Here is a 21801-nt window from a genome sequence, read left to right as displayed (position 1 = left end):
AGTACTGAAATTTGCTAAATTAATTACTATTTGAAAAACTAAAATTTTAAAAATAGATTATCTAAATTAAACTGAAAAAAAGAGCATTAAAATTTAGATTTTTAAAGATAATAAGAATAGATTTTGAGTGTTTAATTTCACCTAGCAAATCCCACAAAATTTGTTTTTCCTTGTTATAGAATTCCAATTATCCCAAGTTGATGATAAACATCCCTTAACTATTCAGTATTTTCTCTCAAACAATACCAAAAATGTCTCCAACTAAGTTTTTTGGAATTTTCTTAAAAATCACACTAATCGCAGTAAAATGTCTCTACTTACACTCAACTAATGGTGCTCAATCTTAGACCTCTAATCACAAATCACCTCTCAGTCTCAATGCAATTCATTAGATCAAACAATAATTAATTAGAAAATTACAAGCATTAAGAACAAAGAATAAACACTCAATCATGAAAATATTGAGAATAAAATAACTTAGAATATAAATTGTGTGTTCAATGCCAGACTACATCAAAGTTCTAGAAAATAAAATTAATTCATAATAAAACTGAAACGAAAAAGAATAGAACGAGTGTTCGTCGTTGGAGTCAGTTGATGAAGCATGCGGCTTTTGCCTCTGCTCCCCAGATCCGCCTCCTTGAAAGAAACTTAAAGAATAAACACAGGAATATTTTACCCTAAAACTCAAACTCTCCTCCATTAATTTTGTGCTAATGATATGATTATATAGGGCACAAAAGAAACCCTAATGTTTTCATGATTTCCGCCTAAACAATCGCCTAACTTTTAGGACTAATTCTTGGTAGCCTCGTACGTGCTCCAGGAGTTAGAATTTAGAAATCATTGTTATCAACAAAGTTGTAGCCCTTTAAGTCAACTTTTCGACCCATCTAAAATCACATCCATCGGATATATGAGTAGAATGTTATGATCCAAACTTTCAAGCATGTCTAGGTTGTCTCCCAGTGTATTCCGAACTTGGACTTCTTGTGGATTCCTTCTGTAATTTCTTTCTCTTTTTCTTGATAAAAATTACTTTCAAGCCCTTTTCTAGTTATTTCCCATGATGTCGTTTATGTTGGTCGGTTAAACTCGTCACCCAATCTAACTGCTCGGAACATTATCGCCAAGTCTTCTCACCCAAGAGGTAAAATATCTCATTCATCGCCTAACTCTTATCGCCAATTCTGGTTACCATTGAGTCTCCTTGCCTAAATCTCCTCGGCTCCCTTCAGGTCTCATCACCTCTCGTCGGTCTGGATCCGTAGTCTCTTCTTCTGAACCAAAATGTTCTTTTTTCGCACTAAATCTTCTCATTCCCACAAATCCAAGAAAACAAAGTAAAAATAGATAGAAATAAAATAAAATCAATATATTTAAAGAAAAACTAACACTTTTTACAAATAAAAAAATAATAGAAATCACACTTATCATCATTACCCTAGTAGCTCCGCCTGCCGCGACACCTCCCAAACAGTCGTCGAGCTCAACTGCACCATGCACGTTGTTGAAGGCCCAAAAGCTAGGTGTTTGTGGGTTGGCAAGACCACTTCCAGTCACCACCTGAGCTGCCGGAGATTTCTATCGCCAGCAAGGAGGTCACCGCCCACAAGGTGCTGCTCGTCAACCATCCCTCGCCGTTCTCACCAGTGTGCACCATGGGAAGCTTGCTCAACTGTAGCTCGCCAAGAAGGTCCAGTCGCCAACCACCACCTAGCTCACCGGCATATTCCATCGCCGGCATGGCAGCTCTCAACATTCCTTGCCACCATTATCGCTCCTCGCCTCCATTGTCGTTCATGAGTCATGCAAGTTGCAAGTTTGCAACAGTTGATGAGGTGCAACCACGGTGTCTCCACCACACCACCTCGCTCAACCACGGTTAGTGACAAACCGCCATGATTGCATTGTCGTGAAGCTGCCACCATAAGGCCATAGCCCTCTACACGGTGCCAAAGTGATCCACGACAATCCCTTATTTTATGATACCAAAAGCAGAACACTCCACTATGACAACGTCATAGCCGCCATCACATCGAGTCCTACTGCATTGCCCAGAACAAGTTGGTCACCCATTGAGTTTGCTCGCCACGGTGTTTTCCAGTTCGCCATACACACTACCATAGCATAGTAAGCTAGAGTCAAGCTAGCGAATGTCTCACTGACAGTTCTCGACCACAACAATTTTTTTTCCTATTCTGCCAATTGAATATTTTCCTTGAAGGTGCGGCTATGTAGTCCTTGGAGATCTGCTAGCCTCTTTAGTCCTACAAGATGAATGCAAAAGAATAATATTAAACAAAAATGAAACTAAAAAAATAAAAAATAAAAACTTGGGTTGCCTCCCAAAAACGCTTTATTTAAAGTCTATAGCTACGCATTATCCTCTAATCATTTATCATTAGCGAGATCGATGGAACACTTTTCTGAGTTAAAATCTACATCCGCATAGGGTTTTAATCTCTGTCCATTTACTTTAAATGTCTATTTTGTCTCATGATGGACTTCAACCGCCCCATAGGGAAAGATACGGCTCACCACAAATGGTCCCGACCATCGGGAGCGCAACTTTCTAGGGAAGAGTCGAAGTCTTGACTTAAATAATAAAATTTTATGCTCGACTTCGAATTCCCTTCTCAAAATATGCTTATCATGCCATCTTTTAGTTTTGTCTTTGTATATCCAAGCATTCTCATAAGCATTATTGCAGAACTCATCCATCTCGTTGATTTGAAATATTCGCTTCTCGCCAGCCGCTTGTAAATCAAAGTTCAGTGTCCTCGTAGCCCAATAGGCTCTGTGTTCTAGCTTCACGGGTAGATGATACGCTTTTCCATAAACCGAGAAGGCGACAACCCGTTTGGTGTTTTCAAAGATGCCTGATAGGCCTATAATGTATCATCTAACCTTCTCGCCTAGTCTATTCGAGAGATACTCACGGTCTTCTCCAGTATGCGCTTCAGCTCCCAGTTGGACACCTCGACCTGGCTGCTTGTTTGAGGATGGTATGCTATCTCCATGTGATGGGGAACCCCATACTTAGTTAGTAGCGCTTCAAATTGGCGATTGCAAAAATGTTTACTGCCATCATTGATTATGGCCCTCAAAGTACTGAATCGGGAAAAGACGTTCTTCCGCAGGAAATTCTATATAACCCTTGCATCATTGGTCGGCAAGGCAACCACCTCCACCCATTTGGAGACAATAAATTTATTAGAATATGAAGATGGAAAAGGACCCATGAAATCTATACCCCAAACATCAAATAATTCAATGACTAAAATATTGTTTAAAGGCAATCTCATGTTTCCTATAAATGTTGCCAACCCTTTGACAGTGATCACATAAATTAACGAAATTAAAAGAGTCTTTAAAAGTAGTCGGCCAATAAAAGCCGCATTGTAAAACTTTCGTTGCCGTTTTTGCTCCACCAAAGTGGCCGCCCACTTACAAAGAGTAGCAATGTCTAAGTATGCTCTCCATCTCCTCCTTCGGCACACATTTCCTGATTATCTTGTCCACGCAATGCCGGTATAAAAAGGTTCCTCCCAAAAATAATATTTCAAGTCGGAAAAGAATTTCTTCTTTTGTTGATATGTCATCTTGGCTAGTAAAATTTTGGAAACCAAATAATTTACCATGTCGGCGTACCATGGGACGACTAATATAACCATTAATTGCTCATTCGGGAAGGTGTCATTAATTGTGAATTTCTCCTCGCCAGCCATCTCTTTAAGCTCAAGAGGAGATAAGTGGTCGACCACTACATTCTCAGTACGTTTCATATCTTTTATTTCCAAATCGAACTCTTGTAATAGCAAAATCTATCTTAAAAGTCTTGGTTTGGCATCCCTCTTCGATAACAAGTACCTAAGAGCAGAGTGATCAATGTAGACAACCACCTTTGAACCTATCAAATAAGAACGATATTTGTCAAAAGCAAACACAACGGCTAACAATTCTTTTTCAGTAGTACCATAATTAAGTTGAGCTTCTGTTAAGGTCCGACTTGCATAATAAATAACATGAAAAATTGTATCTTTTCTTTGCCCCAAAAAGCCCCTATAGCATAATCGCTAGCATCACACATTAATTCAATAGATAAATTTCAACCTGGTGTTACAATGATATGTGCTGAAATTAATTTCTTTTTCAATGTTTTAAAAGCACGCAAGCATTCATCAGAAAACTCAAACCGAATATCTTTAATCAACAGATTGCAAAGAGATTTAGTAATTTGGAAAAAAAATCATTAATAAACCGACAATAGAACCCAGTGTGACCCAAGAAACTTCTCACGCCTTTCACATTGTTCGGTGGTGGGAGTTTGTCAATAACTTCTATCTTTGCTAGGTCGACCTCAATTCCGTTGAAGGAAATGCAGTGGCCAAGCCCTATTCCCTCCTTAACCATGAAGTGCCATTTTTCCCAATTTAAAACAAGATTTGTCTCCTTGCATCTCTGCAAAACCAAGGATTAATTAGATAAAAAATTATCAAAAGAGTGACCAAAAACCAAGAAGTCATCCATAAAGACTTCTAACAATGTTTCCACCATATCCTAGAAGATGGACATCATTCATCTTTGAAAAGTGGCTGGCGCATTGCAAAGACCAAAATGCATGCACCTATATGCAAAAGTGTCATAAAGAGAAGTAAAAGTGGTCTTCTCTTGATTCTTAGGTGCAATGGTTATTTGATTGTAATCGGAATATCCATCTAGAAAACAGTAGTAAGCATGACCAGCAAGTCTTTCTAGCATTTGATCAATAAAAGGTAAGGGAAAATGGTCTTTTCGAGTTGCATCATTCAGTCTTCGATAGTCTATGCATACACGTCATCCCATGATCGTTCTCGTCGATATGAGTTCATTATTGTCATTCTTGATCACGGTTATCCCTCCTTTCTTTGGGACGACTTACATTGGACTTACCCATGCACTATCTGATATTGGATAAATGATTTTGACATCTAAAAGCTTTAATACCTCTTTATGCACCACTCCTCTAGGGTTGGACAATCAGTTTAAAATTATTCTCCATTAAAATCTTGTGCAGACAAATTGAAGAACTAATTTCTTTGATGTCTGAGATGGTCCAATCCAAGGCCATTGTTTGTTCCTGCAAGACTCTCAACAACTTCTCTTCCTCTACATCACTCAAGGAACTATTAATAATAAAAGGAAAATTAGAGTTTTGGCCTAAGAAAGCATACTTTAAATTAGATGGAAGCGGTTTGAGTTCAAGGTTAGGTGGTTCCTTACTTGGAAATGTCAACCGAGATGAGTTTAACTCTTCCACTTTCGGTTTTATTAAATAAGCAAATGATGGTGTAGCTTCCAAATATCTCTCACACTCCCTAACCTCTTCATCTTCAGATTCAATAGATGTAGAGTGAGTAAGACATAACTTAAGTGGTAGCTTTGAAAATTCTGCTCCATAAGTCTCGTCGGCCATGACCACATCAGAGTCGCATATTTGAAAACAAGAATGTATCTCGAAAGGTAATTCCATCGATTTAAACACATCAAAAGTGACCTACTCCTCGCCAACCCTCAGAATGAGTTTCCCTTGTTGGACATCAATTAAGGTTCTCCCCGTCGTAAGGAAAGGTTGGCCCAGTATCAAAAGGATCTCCTCATCCTCCTCCATATCAAGCACAATGAAGTCGACCAAGAAGATGAACTTATCAACTTTCACCATTACGTCCTCAATGAGTCCTCTTGAGAATTTAATAGATCTGTCTACAACTTGTAGAGAGATAGCGGTCGGCTTTGCTTCTCGAAGACCTAGTATCCTGAAAACAGAGAGAGACATTAGATTAATACTTGCCCCTAAATTGCATAAAGCTTTATCAAAATAGGAATTTCCTATAGTGTAAGGGATCGTGAAACCCTCCGGATCTTTCAACTTAGGCAACAGCTTCTTTTGTAAAATTGCACTGCTCTTCTCAATCAACATTACAGTCTCATGCTCCTCCAGCTTCTGCTTGTTTGATAATATATCTTTCAAAAATTCTGCATTTAGACATTTGCTCTAACGCTTCAATGAGAGGAATATTAATATGTAGTTGCTTAAATATACTCAAAAATTTAGAGAACTGATTATCAATCTTATTTTTTCTTAATCTTTACGAAAAAAGAATTAGTGGATCATAAATTGAAGGAGAATAAGTTTTAGATATAAACTCCTTGGATTTCTTAGGTTTTGAAGCCCCTTTATTCTCCTTAGTCTTCTCAGCTTGCTTCTTTCACCTCGTTCTGCTTCTTTCACCTCGTTCTCGGCCTCCTTCATATCAGACTCCACGTTTGTAACAGCTTCTACATCTCGCTCAGTATTTAGTGTTTACGGCCGGTCATATGTCCGCCCTCTTCTCAATGTTCCTTCAGATTGGTCAGAGTGTTGCTCGGTAAAGTCCAGGTTGTCCTCTCGGTAAGCATGTTTGAGAGCTAACCGATTTGAGTCTCAAGATTGCGGATAGAAGCCGAGTTGTTTTGGATCAACATATTAGTCTCTTGCATGTACTGCATAAACATATCCTCAAGTGTTGGTTCCTTCTCTTGCTGTAGAAATTGTTGAGATGGTCTAGCCGGCGCTTGATTATTACTCCATGAAAAGTTAGGGTGATTTCTCCATCCAGGATTGAACAAGTTTGAATAAGGATTGTTTTGACGTTGGAAATTGGACCCGTAATGGGCTTGCTCATAACTCGGTTGGGCAAAAGGATTCTCCACTTGGCAATCTATACTTGAATGATTTCCTGTGCAATGATCACAAGCAACATTAGTTTGAATAGTATTAACGTTCATCTTACCTAGTTTTTGTGATAGATTTGCCATCTGCACCGCCAATGTGGTAATAGAATCAAGTTCAAAAACTTCAAACGCCTTTCTTGGCATTACTCTCTCCGAATGCTGTTGATAGTTGTTGGATGCCAATTCTTCCAGAAGTTCATATGCGGCTTCATGGGTCTTACTCATTAATGCTCCTCTCGCAGCCGCATCAACCATAGATTTATTTGTGGGTCCCAAACTATTCTAAAAAGTCTGTACTTGAAGCCAGGCTGGCAGGTCGGGATGCGGACACTTGCGTAATACATCCTTGTATCTCTCCTATGCCTCATATAATGTTTCGCCCTCAAATTGGGTAAAGGTAGTAATATCATTCCTTAACTTCGCTGTCTTGGCCAGAAGGAAATATTTTGTTAAGAATGTTACTGCCAAGTCCTCCCGGGTGGTGATGATACCGGGCGGCAAAGAGTTCAACCACGCTTTTGCTTTTTCCCTAAGTGAGAAAGGAAAAAGTCTCAATCGAATCGCATCATCTGTCACTCCGTTGTGTTTAAAAGAATCACAAATTTTTAGGAAATTTGCAATATGGACATTAGGATCTTCTTGAGACAGACCCCAAACTAGACGGTTTGTTGAATCATTTGAATGATAGCCGGCTTGATCTCAAATTTATTGGCTTGTATAGTTGGCCACCTTATACTAGATGTCACCCCATTGATAGTGGGCATAGCATAGTCCCTTAACGCTTTGTGCTCCTGGTTGGCTAAATTAAATTTAGATGCACCTCTTTCTTTTTCTCTTTATTAATCCAACATAAGGTTCTTTCAATCTAGGGATCGAAAAATGTATGCTCTAATGATTTAGATCGATGCATTCACTTCTGATTCCTGAAAAGAAAAATCAAACTGAGATCTAATTTAAACCAATTTTTTTTAAAAATAAAATAAAATTCAAAATAATAAAAATCTAGCTAGTATCAATATCAATAAAAAATAACTATTCCCCGGCAACAGCGTCACAAACTTGTTGTGCTGAAAATATCTACAAGTGTACAGAATCGTAATAACTATTAAAGTGTTTTAAAGAAAACGGATGTCGAACCCATAGAGATTAATTATGCTATTGTGTACTGAAATTTACTAAATTAATTACTATTTGGAAAGTTGAGATTCAAGGAATAGATTATCTAAATTAAACTGAAGAAAATAGCATTAAAATCTAGATTTTTAAAGATAATAAGAGTAGATCTAGAGTGTTCGATTTCACCTAGTAAATCTCATACAATTTATTCTTTCTTGTTATAGAATTCCAATTATCTCAAGTTGATGATAAAAATCTCTTAACTATTTAATATTTTCTCTCAAATAATACCAAAAATATCTCTAACTAATAACTCCACATCTCTTTGTGAGTTTAACTAATTTGAGACTCATTAAATTCTTTGAATTTTTCTTAAAACTCACACTAATCGCAACAAAGTATCTCTACTTTCGCTCAACTAATGGTGCTTAATCTTAAAGTTCTAATCACAAATCACCTCTCGGTCTCAATGCAATTCAATAGATAAAACAATAATTAGCTAGAAAATTGCAAGACTTAAGAACAAGGAATAAATACTCAATCATAAAAATATTGAGAATAAAATAACTTAGAATATAAATTGTGTTCAATGCTAGACTACATCAAAACACTAGAAAATAAAATTAGTTCATAATAAAACTGAAACGAAAAAGAATAGAACTAGTGTTCCTCGTTGGAGTCGGTTGATGAAGCATGCGGCTCTTGCCTCTAGAATATTTTACTCTAAAACTCAAACTCTCCTCCATTAATATCGTGCTAATGATATATTTATATAGGGAACAAAAGAAACCCTAATGTTTTCATGATTTTTGCCTAAACAATCGTTTAACTTTTAGGACTAGTTTTAAGCAACCTCGTATGCGGTCTAGGAGTCAGAATTTAGAAATTCTTATTAGATACAAAGTTGTAACCCTTTAACTCAGCTTTTCAACCCAACCAAGATCTCATCCATCAGATATATTATTAGAACGTTATGATTGAAATTCTCAATCATGTCCAGGCTGTCTCTTAGTGTATTCCGAACTTGGACTTCTTGTGGATTCCTTCTATGATTTCTTTATCTTTTTCTTGATAAAAATTATTTTCAAGCCCTTTACTTGTTGTTTTCTATGATGTTGTTTAAGTTGGTTGGTTAGACTAGTCGCCCAATCTAACTGCCCGGAACCTTGTCGCCAAGTCTTCTCGCCCAGGAGGTAAAATATCTCACTCATCGCGTAACTCTTGTCGCCATTAAGTCTCATCGCCTAAATCTCCTCGGTTATCTTCAGGTCCCATCGCCTCTAGTCGGTCTAAATCTTCTAATTCCTACAAATCCAAGAAAATAAGGTAAAAATATATAGAAATAAAATAAAATTAATAGATTTGAAGAAAAACTTACACTTATCATAAATAAAATAATAATAAAAATTATATAAAAATCACACTTATCATCATTACCCCCTTAGCTTTGCCCGTCGCGACACCTCGCAAGCAGTCGGCGAGCTCAACTGCACCACGCACGTTGCTAAAGGCCTAGAAGCCAAGTGTTTGTGGGTTGGCAGTACCACTGCCAGTCACCACCTGAGCTGTCAGAGATTTCTGTCTCCAACAAGGAGGTCACCACCCACAAGGTGCTGCTCGGCAACCATCCCTTGCCATTCTCACCAGTGTGCACCACGAGAAGCTTGCTCGACTGTAGCTCGCCACAAAGGTCCAATCGCTGACCACCACCTAGCTCACTGGAAAATTCCATCGCCGGCATGGTGGCTCTCACAATTCCTCGCCACCATCGTCACTCCTCTCCTCCATCGTAGTTCGTGAGTCATGCAAGTTGTAAGTTTGCAACAGTCAATGAGGTGCAACCACATCGTTTCCACCACACCACCTTGCTCAACCAGGGTCAGGGACAAACCGCCATGATTGCACTACCATGAAGCTACCACCACAAGGACATTGCCCTCGACACGGTGCCAAAGTGATCCATGACAATCCCCTATTTTATGATACCAAAAGCAGAACACTCCACTCTAACAACATCACAGCCGCCATCATGTCAAGTCCTACTGCATTGCCCAGAACAAGTTGGTCGCCCACTAAGTTTGCTCGCCACGGAGTTTTCCAGTTCGCCATACACGCCGCCGTAGTGTAGTGAGTTAGAGTCAAGCTCTCCGACGTCGTCTTTCAACGATAGTGCAAGATGTGCACTGTGCGAACACTAGGAGTGCGATGGCGACCACCACCCAACTCGCAGGCTTTTTCTGTCACCGGCATGAAGCCCCTCTACCACAGAAGTCTCAACCACCGCGAAGCTAGCATCTTCACCCAAGCTCGCCACAAAAGATGGTGTGAGGCCTGACAGTTCGTCATACACACCTCTGTAGCATCGTAAGCTAGAGGCCAACGTGCTCGGTGCTTGGTCCGTTGGCATTTTATGCAGTTGCCATGGCATCGCTGACCCCCAACAAGCTCTAAGTTGTCGCTCCTAACCTCCACAATCAGCCTCCTACACGATAGCTCTAGATCGAAACTGTGCAGCTCCGCCTCAGCCAACACCTTCACCAATGCTCCTTGCCACCCTCGTTTGAGTAGCCCACATGACCTTTGGTAATTGACCATGGAAACTGAATGCCACAGGTTGAGAAACCCACGCCACGGGAGCTCCCTTGTCCACCGAGACAATCCGGAGTAGTTCACATGGCGAGCAAAGTTGCATGGTGGGCTACTACTTACGGCCCTGACCATGACGAGCAATCGACCCACAGGCGAGAGCACGCAAATGGCAAGAAAAAAGGTGGCAAACAAAGATGGGGAGACCACTCAAATGAATATGGCAAGCAAAAGGTGGTGAGCAACAACACACGTATAGATACGTGCACAGACATATCATCACTAGCACCACAGTGAACAAAGGTGATGAGCAACTAACCTTGGCGAAAAAGAGCTCAGGCGCAAGAATTACTATCTGATGGAGCATGGTGAGCAACAAAACACTGACAAACACACCATCTCCTATGCCGAGCAACATGCAGAACATCGATTATCTCATTGCCCCAACAGCGAGTAATCAGACCAACACCTCTAGGTGAGCAACAAGAGCAACTCCTCTCGGCGAGTAAAAATTAAGCAGTCTCAACTATGCAAGATTATTTCTGCAAAAACACTCAAGGATGAACAATTTCTCCAAGCAAAAATCATTAAGCAGCGAACAATCCCAATTTTATCAACTAAAACTCCTTGAGACTCCACAAGAATCCGAGTGGCTACACGCCTCAGGAATATACTTCGCAGAAATTGTCCCTATGGCATGGAATATCGGCTATAAAAGCCCCTCCCAGGTGCCATCTAGGCTTCTTCATTTGTTTGCATTAGAATACACCGCTCAATATCGGTTGCGAGCATCCCGATCCTCCATCAATGCTAAAGCATGGCCGCTTGCGGAAATCACCCGGGTGTCACCAACCTTCACCACACTCTAGCAAAACGGCTTAGGTTTACAAATCTTAAACTTGTAATTTGTATTATACTAACCTATTTGGTTTTTGGTGAAAACCTCTCAGGGCGGTAAAACTCAGCCTCGCACCACAACAGTGCGGTCGAGCATCCCCCCATACACCAATGACGAGTTTAAAGACTGGCGGTGCTCAGGAAAAAGGGCGCAAAGGTCAACAGACTACGCCACCCTTAAACACCAATGGTGAGTACAAAGACTCACGGTGCCCAAGAAAAAGGCCGAGGAGGTCAACATACCATGCCTCCCTTAAACATCAATGACAAGTACAAAGACTTGCGGTGCCCAGGAAAAATGAGCGTGGAGGTTAACAAACCACGCCACCCTTAAACACCATTCACGAGTACAAAAACTAGCGATGCCCAGGAAAAAAGAGCGCTTAGGCCAACAAACTATGCCGCCTATAAACACCAATGACGAGTACAAAGACACATGGTGCCCAAAAAGAAGGGAAAGGTCAGGGACCACCGGACCCAACTCACATCTCGTCAAGAGTCAATAGGCGGGATAAGTCATCAGACCTCCCGACCTCCTTTGTGACGAGTCAACATGCGGGAAAAGTCAAGAACCGCCCGACCTCCCAAGCAACTAACAGGCAAGCAACTCTTCGGACTGCCCGACCTCTCTCACCTGGACAGCAAGACAAGCACAACATCTTCTCCAGCAAACGCCGAGTGTTTATGGTCGCGCCAAAACTGCTGCCAACGGGTTACCTTCTGGAACGAGCCATCGAGCTCCACAACTACATCATGCGGGTCTCCTTTAGGAACGAGTTGACAAGCTCGGCAGCTGCCTAATGTGGACCCAGGGAGTTGACGAGCTTCCTGACCACTTAAGCGCAGGTTACTACCAACAAATATCAACAACAAAACGAGAACACGAACATAAACAATCTCTCAGGCAAACATCCACAGAAACAAACAAACTCAAAATCGAGCTCCACGCTCACACCTAGTACTGTCGAGTACATCTCCCACCAAAGTAGAGCTATGTGCACATACCTAATGCAGTCCAGTACATCTCCCGTCCAAGTAGAGTTCCACGCTCACACCTAATGCGGTCGAGTACATCTCCAGCCAAAATCGAGCACCACACTCACACCTAATGCGATTGAGTACATATCCCGCCAAATTAGAGTTCTGCGCACATACTTAATGCGGTCGAGTACATCTCTCGACCAAGCAGACCTCCACGCTCACACCTAATGCGGTCGAGTACATCTCCCGCCAAAATCAAGCACCATGCTTGCCCCTAACATGGTCGAGTACATCTCCCTCCCAAGTTGAGCTCCTCACTACTTAGCACAAAACAAACAGAAAACCAAGGATTGAACAGCAAGCCAGGGACTGAATGGGAAACCAGGGATCAATTTTCTAAATTTATTCTGCAGATTATTGACTTGAAGATTCTCAATGCTTTCTTGTCCAGCAAATTGCCCTTAAGAATCGCGACCATCTGTAGAGGACAAATCAACAGCCCAAAATTTAGCTTCAAGATAAGACCGAAAATCAAGCTAAGAGATAAAGCCAAGAAGAAATAAGACAAGTCAAACTCCTAAGAGGAAAGACACACAGACTTTTAAAAGGAAAAGAAACTCAGACTTCTAAAAGGAAAAGACTTTACAAGGCAAGTTGGACCCAATCAAGGAAATAGACATCTATATATATAAGGAGATCGATCCCTCACAAAATGGACGGACTCTCCACAAACTCTCTACACAGAAGCTCCCTACGCCCAAATTCCACCACACAGCGACTCCAAAAGATTTTCTTTAAATTCCTTCATTGTATTGTGCGATATGTGAAACCATAAGAGATTGTAAAAGCATTCATTATAGTAGATTTCACACCCAAACAACCCATGGACGTAGGCATTATGCCGAATCACATAAATCTTTGTGTCTCTTTATTTACTTTTATTCACTTGTTTATTATTTATCATATGGATATACGCGAAGAACACTGTATCAAAACCCGAAACTTCTCGTGGGCCGGGAATGATTCTTTTCTCCCTTCCAATTTGTTGTGCAAATTAAGACATTAACAAAGACTATTATATATATATATATTGTTAATTTCAACTCTATATGAAATTAAAATAATGCGTCATAAATATATATTCACATCTTATATCTTCAGGTAGTTTAATTAGATCGAAAGGATATTGTTTACTTCATTTTTTTTCTTTTTCGAAACAAGATTATCGAACGTTCAAAATTATCTTAAAAAAAATTAATGACGATAAATATTTGATTTTTCTTTACAAGTACTTTCTAGAAATTAATTTATGAGTACTGTTAGAGCCATCGCTGGTGGCGCCCACTGGCTCTAGCATGTGTTTATAGTTAAATTTACAACATGGAGCACTACAAATAAATTTAGAATATTATTAAAAAATACTTCTTTAATCATAAAGTAAAAAAAGAAATCATTAAAAAATATTTCTTTAATTACAAAATTTATTATTTTATTTTACTACGTAATTAAGAAAGTATTTTTTAATGATATTATGAATTTTTTTTATTTTTTTTAAATATTAAAAAATATTAAAAAAATTTATAAAAAAATATAAATTTATAAAAAAATTCACGTTAATACAAGTGATAGCTCTCAGAATTGAGAGCGAGAGGCTTAGCATTTTTTCTTAATTTATTTATCTCCGAGGCTGGCGCCAAGCAACCACCTAGGCCTGCCTACCAACGATTTGTCCTCTTCCTTCTTTTCCACTATCTAAACAATTCAATATAAAAGTATCTCCGACACAAACAAAACGTCAGAAGCGTACGTGGGACAGCTTGCATATAATTATGTCTATTTGATGGCTGACGGACACTACCAATAACAAACAGTACATGATTACTCTTCGTGAATTACCTTCTGTCTTCTTCTTATTTGTTGTATATGCGATGACCTCATGTGATGAGGTTTGCATGCTTCTGGTCGGTGGTGACGAAATCGAGTTCCAAGTCGTGAGACGTAGAATTAAGGTGGATGCAGGAGTACACAAAAGTCGTGTTTACCGATCGAGACCTTATTTGGTGTCGATTTTAGTGGAAAAAGATGAACAAATTAGCCACGGCACGTATTACATGCAGACGTCGATGTTAGATATTTTAACATGAATATTAATAAATAGATTTTTAATTTTGTATGATCCACAATAATAACAATAATAGTAAAAGATGTACATTTCTCCATCTGTTTGATGAAGACATGAATCTGGCTATGAGAGAAGGATCACCCTAGCAACTTGGCCTCACTAGTATTTCCCGATGGCTAGAGGCACTCTAATGTTGTAGGTGAGAACCCTTTAACCCCTCAGTCCTATTTATAGATTTCTGGCCATCATGAAATCTAAGTCTTTCAGTTTGACTATAATTAGAGATAAGAGTTAATCTTATCTCTTAAGAGTTTAAATCTCATTATAACTCTAACAACTATTTAAAACTCTATCAGATATGGGTGAGTGGGACATAGAGTTCAAATAGAACTCTTACATTCTCCCACTTGGCCCATACGCCCATAAATGATATTTTCCGTTCATGAGTTTATTACAGGAAATTAACCATACTGCGCAAATTCATTTCCTGAAATTTTTCATAGCTTAATTTACATTTCAAGAGTTCCGTAATATCAATGTCAAACTAGATACTAATGCGAGTCATGGCGGTCCTCTGTTATATAATCAACAAATTCCCTTCCATGTACCACAACATTAGTAACTTAATTTAACATGATCTTTGATTGGGATAATTAAGGCTAATGCTATAATGCCTTGGGTTCCAATTCATGTCTATTGTGGACATTATCTTGTCATCATTCATCCACATCATCTAATGTACGTATAAAGTGGAAAGACAAGAAAACAGAAACAAAATAACCATAATAGATATCATTAAGTGTCAAAATAGAATTCAAAACATTTACAAGCTCGTTAACATGTTCATATCATAAGACCCATTCTATCAACATGTTCCTTAAATAACTTTGCTACTAGACCCTTTGTTAATGGGTCTGCTATCATAAGCATAGTACTAATATGTTCTATGGACACTCTTTGTTTCTGTACTTCCTCCTTAACGCTTAGGTATTTGAGCTCCATGTGCTTGGCACCTTTAGAATACCTATCGTTCTTGGAAAAAAATACTGCAGAGGAATTATCACAATAAATTCTCAGCGGCCTGGCTATAGAGTCGATAACTCCAAGCCCTGAAATAAAGTTCCTCAACCATAAACCATGTACTGTAGCCTCAAAGCATGCAACAAACTCAGCCTCCATTGTAGATGAAGCAGTGATGGTTTGCTTCATACTTCTCCATGAGATCGCTCCACCAGCCAGCAGGAAAACATAACCTGAAGTGGATTTCCTGCTATCAGAGCAACCAGCAAAATCAGAGTCTGAGTATCCAGTTACCTCCAAAATGTCAGTTCTTCTGAAGGTAAGCTGGTAATCATTAGTTCCTTGCAAATATCGCAACACCCTCTTTGCTGCTTTCCAATGAGACATCCCTGGGTTACTTTGGTATCGCCCAAGCATGCCAACTGCAAAACTAATATCTGGCCTCGTGCAAATCTGTGCATATATCAAGCTCCCCACGATTGATGCATAGGGGATTTTTGCCATGTCTTTGCGCTCCCACTCATTTTTAGGACACTGAGATAGGCTAAACTTATCACCTTTTGATATTGGAGTGTCCAGTGATGAACAACTTTTCATGCCAAATCTCTCAAGAACTCTTTCTATGTAATTTTTCTGAGGCAATCCCAACAGTCCTTGTTTTCGATCTCGAAAAATTTCGATTCCGATCACAAAAGATGCCTCACCCATATCTTTCATTTCAAAGTTCTTAGAGAGAAAACCCTTGGTTTCATAAAATAAGCCAAGATCACTGCTAGCTAACAAGATATCATCAACATACAGAATCAAAATTATGAACTTACTCCCATTGACCTTTAGGTATATACATTGATCAACAATGTTTTCTTTAAATCCAAAGGCAGTAATAGTATCATTGAACTTTAAGTACCATTGTTGGGAAGCTTGCTTAAGCCCGTATATTGATTTCTTAAGCTTACATACTAGGTGATCCTTGCCCTTTTCTGAGTAGCCTTCTGGCTGCTCCATGTAGACCTCTTCATCCAAACTTCCATTTAAAAATGCCGTTTTCACATCCATCTGGTGTAACTCTAAATCATAATGAGCCACCAATGCCATAATGATCCTGAAAGAGTCCTTTTTAGATACTGGAGAAAAAGTCTCTTTGTAATCAATGCCTTCTTTCTGAGTGAAACCCTTGGCAACAAGTCTGGCCTTATATCGTTCAATATTGCCTTTTTAGTCGCTTTTGGTCTTAAAGACCCATTTACACCCGACTCTTTTACTCCCTTCAGGCAATTCAACGAGATTCCAGACTTCATTTTGATCCATGGATTTCAATTCTTCTTTCATGGCATCGATCCATTTACTAGAATCATTTCCCTGTATAGCTTGTGAAAATGTTAGTGGATCTTTACTTGTCCCAATGTCAAATTCAGATTCCTGGAGATACACCACATAGTCTGTTGAAATAGCAGGTCTTCGTTCTCTCTGAGACCTGCGTAAGACAACCTGTTCTGGTGACTCCGAACTTGGTTCGTCAGTGATATTATCATTCTGAGATGGATAATCATTTGCATGTTCCAATGTATCATCGTGATGATCAATTAGAGGAACTATTATCCTTTCTGAGGATGTAGGTATAGGGACATCTATCTGTACTTCCTCAATTATCACATCTCTGGGTTCAATTCTCCCACTGATCTCACCAAATTCAATGAATTTAGCATTTCTTGTTTCCACTATTCTCAGACTGTGATTAGGATAGTAAAACCTATACCCTTTGGATCTCTCTGGGTACCCAATAAAGTACCCGCTTACAGTTCTAGGATCCAATTTCCTTTCATGTGGATTGTAAAGTCTCACTTCGGCTGGGCAACCCCAAACATGCATGTGCCTTAAACTTGGTGTCCTACCAGTCCATAGCTCGAAAGGAGTTTTTGGAACTGACTTACTAGGAACTCGGTTTAAGATATACATTGCCGTCTTAATAGCTTCACCCCATAGTGATTTGGGTAAGGTAGTATTGCTTACCATACTTCTGACCATATCCAATAAGGTCCGATTACGCCTTTCAGCAACACCGTTCTGCTGTGGCGTCCCAGGCATCGTATATTGTGCAACAATGCCACGCTGTTCAAGAAGTTTGGCGAATGGGCCAGGGTTACGGCCCGATTCATCATACTTTCCATAATATTCTCCACCTCGATCCGACCTGATGATTTTCACTTTTTTATCTAACTGCCATTCCACCTCCATGAGAAATACCTCAAATACTGAAACAGCTTGAGATTTCTCATGTAGTGGGTAGATATATCAAAACCGTGAAAAATCATCAATAAAGGTGATAAAATATTTTTCTCCACCAAAGCATTCAGTGGAGAATGGTCCACATATATCAGTGTGAATTATTTCAAGAAGCCCTTTACTTCTTGTGGCACCTTTCTTAGTATGTTTGGTTTGCTTTCCTTTAATGCAATCCACACACACTTCAAGATTAGTAAAATCAAGATGCGGAAGTATCCCTTCTTTTACTAATCTTTGTAACCGTTCTTTGGAGATATGCCCCAATCTTTTATGCCACAAGTCATAAGAATTTTCATTCATTATGTTTCTTTTAGTTCCAATACATGTTTCATGGTACTGAGTATAGGTATTTTTAATAAATGTATTATCGAGGCAAAGTCGATAAAGACCATCGGAAAGAAACCCAGAACCAATAGATAAATCATTTCGAAATAAATTGAAACTACCATTATGGAACGAAAAAGAATAACCATCAGTATCAAGTCTGGATAAAGAAATCAAATTACGCCTCACAGAAGGCACATATACTGTGTTATGAAGGTCTAAATATTGACCGGTACTTAAAACCAAACGAAAAGTTCCTATGGCTAAAACTTCAACCTTATTATCGTTTCCCATAAAGATAAATCGTTCACTGGGGCTTGGTGTTTGGCTTATAAGGTATCCCTGCATGGTTATAGAAACATGCACATTAGCACATGAATCTAACCACCAAGAGTTAGTGGGAACATTTACAAGGTTTGATTCAAAACATACAAAGGCAAGTGATTTACCTTTCTTTTCAAACCAAGCCTTACGTTTCGGACACTCAGCTTTCATGTGTCCATGCTTCCCACAAAAGTAGCATTTTACTACTATTATGTTGAACCTGATTAACTTTCTCAGGCTGCTTTCCTTTCGGTGGTCCAATTCGTTTCATCTTGCCATACTGGTGCTTTTTCTTTTTGGCTTCTTTGGTCACAAAATTAACAGAGTAATGACCTTGTTGTTTCAGTCTCGCTTCTTCCTGAACTACCATACTTGCCAACTCATTCACATTCCATTTGTCTTTAATTGAATTATAATGCATCTGGAATGGACCATACTAAGGTGGCAATGAGTTCAGAATAAACTGAACAATGAAGGACTCCTCAACTTTCATTCCAAGGGTTTGTAATCTAGCGGCAATATTGGTCATTTCAAGGATATGCTCTTGCATTCCTTTAGCACCATCATATTTCATGGTGGTAAGTCTAGCCATAAGTGTTCCTGCTAAAGATTTATCTGCGGACCTAAACCTCTCCTTAGCATTTTTCAAAAAAATTTGGGCTTCCTCAGCACTAGGGAGTGAATTTTTTTATATTTTTAGCTATGGTCATTTTCATGAACATCAAACTCAGCCTATTTGATCTCTCCCATTGTTTATATGACTCTCTCTGATCTCTATCACTATTCTCAGTGATGGGTGGTGGTTTTGGACTCGTAAGTGATGAGTCCAAGTCAAGGACTCCCAAGGTGAATCTAACTCGTTCAACCCATTCAGAAAAATTAGAGCCAGTTAAAACAGGAACATATGAAGTTTGTGAGTGTAGTGATGTAGATACACTTACTGCAAGAAAATTTATCATATAATGCTTTGAGTTAGACACTTATAAATAATAATCAGAATTTAAATAATTATGGATAAACTAATAGTATCATCAAGACCCTCCTTTGGGAGTAGATCTTAATACACAAAGTGTTCTCACCAGTATTAAATTATGTGGATGAACTAGTTGTATCATCAGAATTCTCCTTTGGGAGTAAACTCTGATATACAAAGTGTTTCCTCCAATCTTTACTTTTGATGGATGAACTAAAAGTGTCATCAAGACCCTCCTTTGGGAGTAGATCTTAATACACAAAGTGTTCTCACCAGTATTAAATTCTGTGGATGAACTAGTTGTATCATCAGAATTCTCCTTTGGGAGTAAACTCTGATATACAAAGTGTTCCCTCCAATCTTTACTTTTGATGGATGAACTAGAAGTGTCATCAAGACCCTCCTTTGGGAGTAGATCTTAACACACAAATTGTTCACTCCATCATATCCACCTTACTATGGGTTTAATGATTTATCATAAAAATTAAGAAAATCTTGTACCTTTGGGCAACCAATATTTTCTTAATTTTTGAAGTAAATCATTTGTCCTATATTAGATAAAATATGCATGACATAATAATAACCAAAACAATTCATACATGTATTTAATAATATGCATAAAATCTAATTAATACGTGTATATAATAATAACATGTTAATAAATATTAATACATGTCTTTGACAATAATAACATGTATAAATAACAGAAAATAAATTCCAGATTTTTTTTTTAATAAATAATAATAATAATCTGGCCGGTCCGGGTCTGGACCGGACCGGTACAGTAACCCGGGCCGAAACCCGGTTCAGTATTGAGGCTGGTTAACACAGTAGGCCAGAATTCAGGCCTACTGTACGAGGCCTTCAAGCCCAATTCGAATCCTTTTTTTTTTTTTTTTAATAAGTGCCTTTCTCTCGAGCTGGGCCAAAGCCCACCGCCCAGGCCCTTTACAAAACAGAATAACCAAGAAAATACAATAAAAAAACTCAGGTTGGGCCAAGGCCCACGGCCCAGACCAGTATCAAGATAGAACAAACCCTACGGTTTCTTTCTCTTCTTCCCTCAAACGATTTTTCCAGCCTTCCAGCGCCGCAGCGCCATTTCTCCTTCGGTACCGTGCGATGGTGGAAGTCACCGGCGAGGAAGAGACGGCATGGCGTTCCCAGCCTCCTCCCGCCGCCGAGGTCCACTTCACTCACGGTTTCCCCTCTTTTTTTTTTTTTTGTTTACTGCTTTTCTCCACAAAACCGCCGCGGGCAGTGGGCTTGAGAGCCCTCTGCCACCGTTACAGAGATGTCGGCGAGGAGGTTCTCAGCCTCATCGCGGCGCCGTCCTTCCTTAATCGGCGGGACTTTACTAAGGCAGGGACAGCACCCATTCGGGCTTTACAGCCCCTTGCGCCGCCCCTTTACGCCGCCGTATGCGTTGAGCCACCGGCATGGTGGCACCAGCCACCACACACGGTACTCTGCCCACACACAACAGTTCCTCAACCTTCTTCCTCCACTGACACAACACAACAGTTGGTTTTGTGCAATTCCTCAAACGCAGCAACGTATACAATAGATGAAATACACTCAACAAAGATATATACAAATTATGGCACACCAAAACCGAAATACATTAATGGTTATTAGTGCATCGTAATTTCATATAACATAGAATCAACATCATCATAAAACTTCTCTTCCAGATTGTAAAACTAATATTTTTAATTTTTCTCAATATGATAAAACACAATATACGAAAACACATATTCACTGTATATTTTATCGAGATCATAAAAAATCTATCAACCTAAAGCTCTGATACCACATGTTAGATATTTTAACATGAACATTAATAAATAGATCTTTGATTTTGTATGATCCACAATAATAACAATAATAGTAAAAGACGTACCTTTCTCCATTTGTTTGATGAAGAAATGAATCTGGCTATGAGAGAAGGATCACCCTAGCAACTTGGCCTCACTAGTGTCTCCCGATGGCTAGAGGCACTCTAATGTTGTAGGTGAGAACCCTTTAACCCCTCAGTCCTATTTATAGATTTATGGCCATCATGAAATCTAAGTCTTTGAGTTTAACTATAATTAGAGATAAGAGTTAATCTTATCTCTTTTGAGTTTAAATCCCATTATAACTCTAACAACTATTTAAAACTCTATCAGATATGGGTGAGTGGGACATAGAGTTCAAATAGAACTCTTACAGTCGAATCCTGGCTTTTTCTCGTACCTACCAACCTGTTGTCCTTCAAAAAAAAAAAAAAAAAACACTACGCCTCGTCCGTGAATCCTCTTGTACGTAGAAGAGCTGATCTATCTATAAATAGGCACCTTTCCCTCAACAAAATCCCCACAAGCTCACAGTTAGTACTACAACCGAAGAGAGAGTAAGAGAAGCGAGAGGTAGAGAG

The 21801-nt window shown here is 39.2% G+C and overlaps 1 protein-coding gene and 1 non-coding gene across 2 annotated transcripts; one reads left to right on the top strand and one right to left on the bottom strand.

Annotated features, from left to right (window-relative positions):
• Nucleotides 1-5539: 5539 nt before the first annotated feature.
• On the bottom strand, nt 5540-7011 carry LOC108979298. The gene is made up of 3 exons (XM_018949960.1): nt 6816-7011; nt 6456-6761; nt 5540-6018 (listed from the first exon to the last, which is right to left on the bottom strand). Exons 1-3 carry the CDS (start codon nt 7009-7011, stop codon nt 5540-5542), a joined length of 981 nt encoding a protein of 326 aa, XP_018805505.1.
• A 58-nt stretch (nt 7012-7069) lies between these two features.
• LOC118343902 lies at nt 7070-7176 on the top strand. Its single transcript, XR_004797689.1, has one exon. It is a non-coding gene; the product is annotated as a small nucleolar RNA R71 (small nucleolar RNA).
• Nucleotides 7177-21801: the final 14625 nt, after the last annotated feature.

Source organism: Juglans regia, chromosome 11 (assembly GCF_001411555.2).
Source record: "Juglans regia cultivar Chandler chromosome 11, Walnut 2.0, whole genome shotgun sequence".
NCBI classification, from domain to species: domain Eukaryota; kingdom Viridiplantae; phylum Streptophyta; class Magnoliopsida; order Fagales; family Juglandaceae; genus Juglans; species Juglans regia.
This window is presented reverse-complemented; position numbering and strand designations above follow the sequence as displayed.

What these genes read in the sequence shown, in the direction of transcription:
- LOC108979298 (XM_018949960.1), bottom strand. Translation starts at nt 7,011, where the DNA reads ATGGTTGATGCGGCTGCGAGAGGAGCATTAATGAGTAAGACCCATGAA. An exon ending in AAATCTATCACAAAAACTAG is followed by an intron (nt 6,762 to 6,815) that starts GTAAGATGAACG and finishes ATCATTGCACAG; the next exon opens with GAAATCATTCAAGTATAGAT. An exon ending in CAATCTTGAGACTCAAATCG is followed by an intron (nt 6,019 to 6,455) that starts GTTAGCTCTCAA and finishes GTCTAAATGCAG; the next exon opens with AATTTTTGAAAGATATATTA.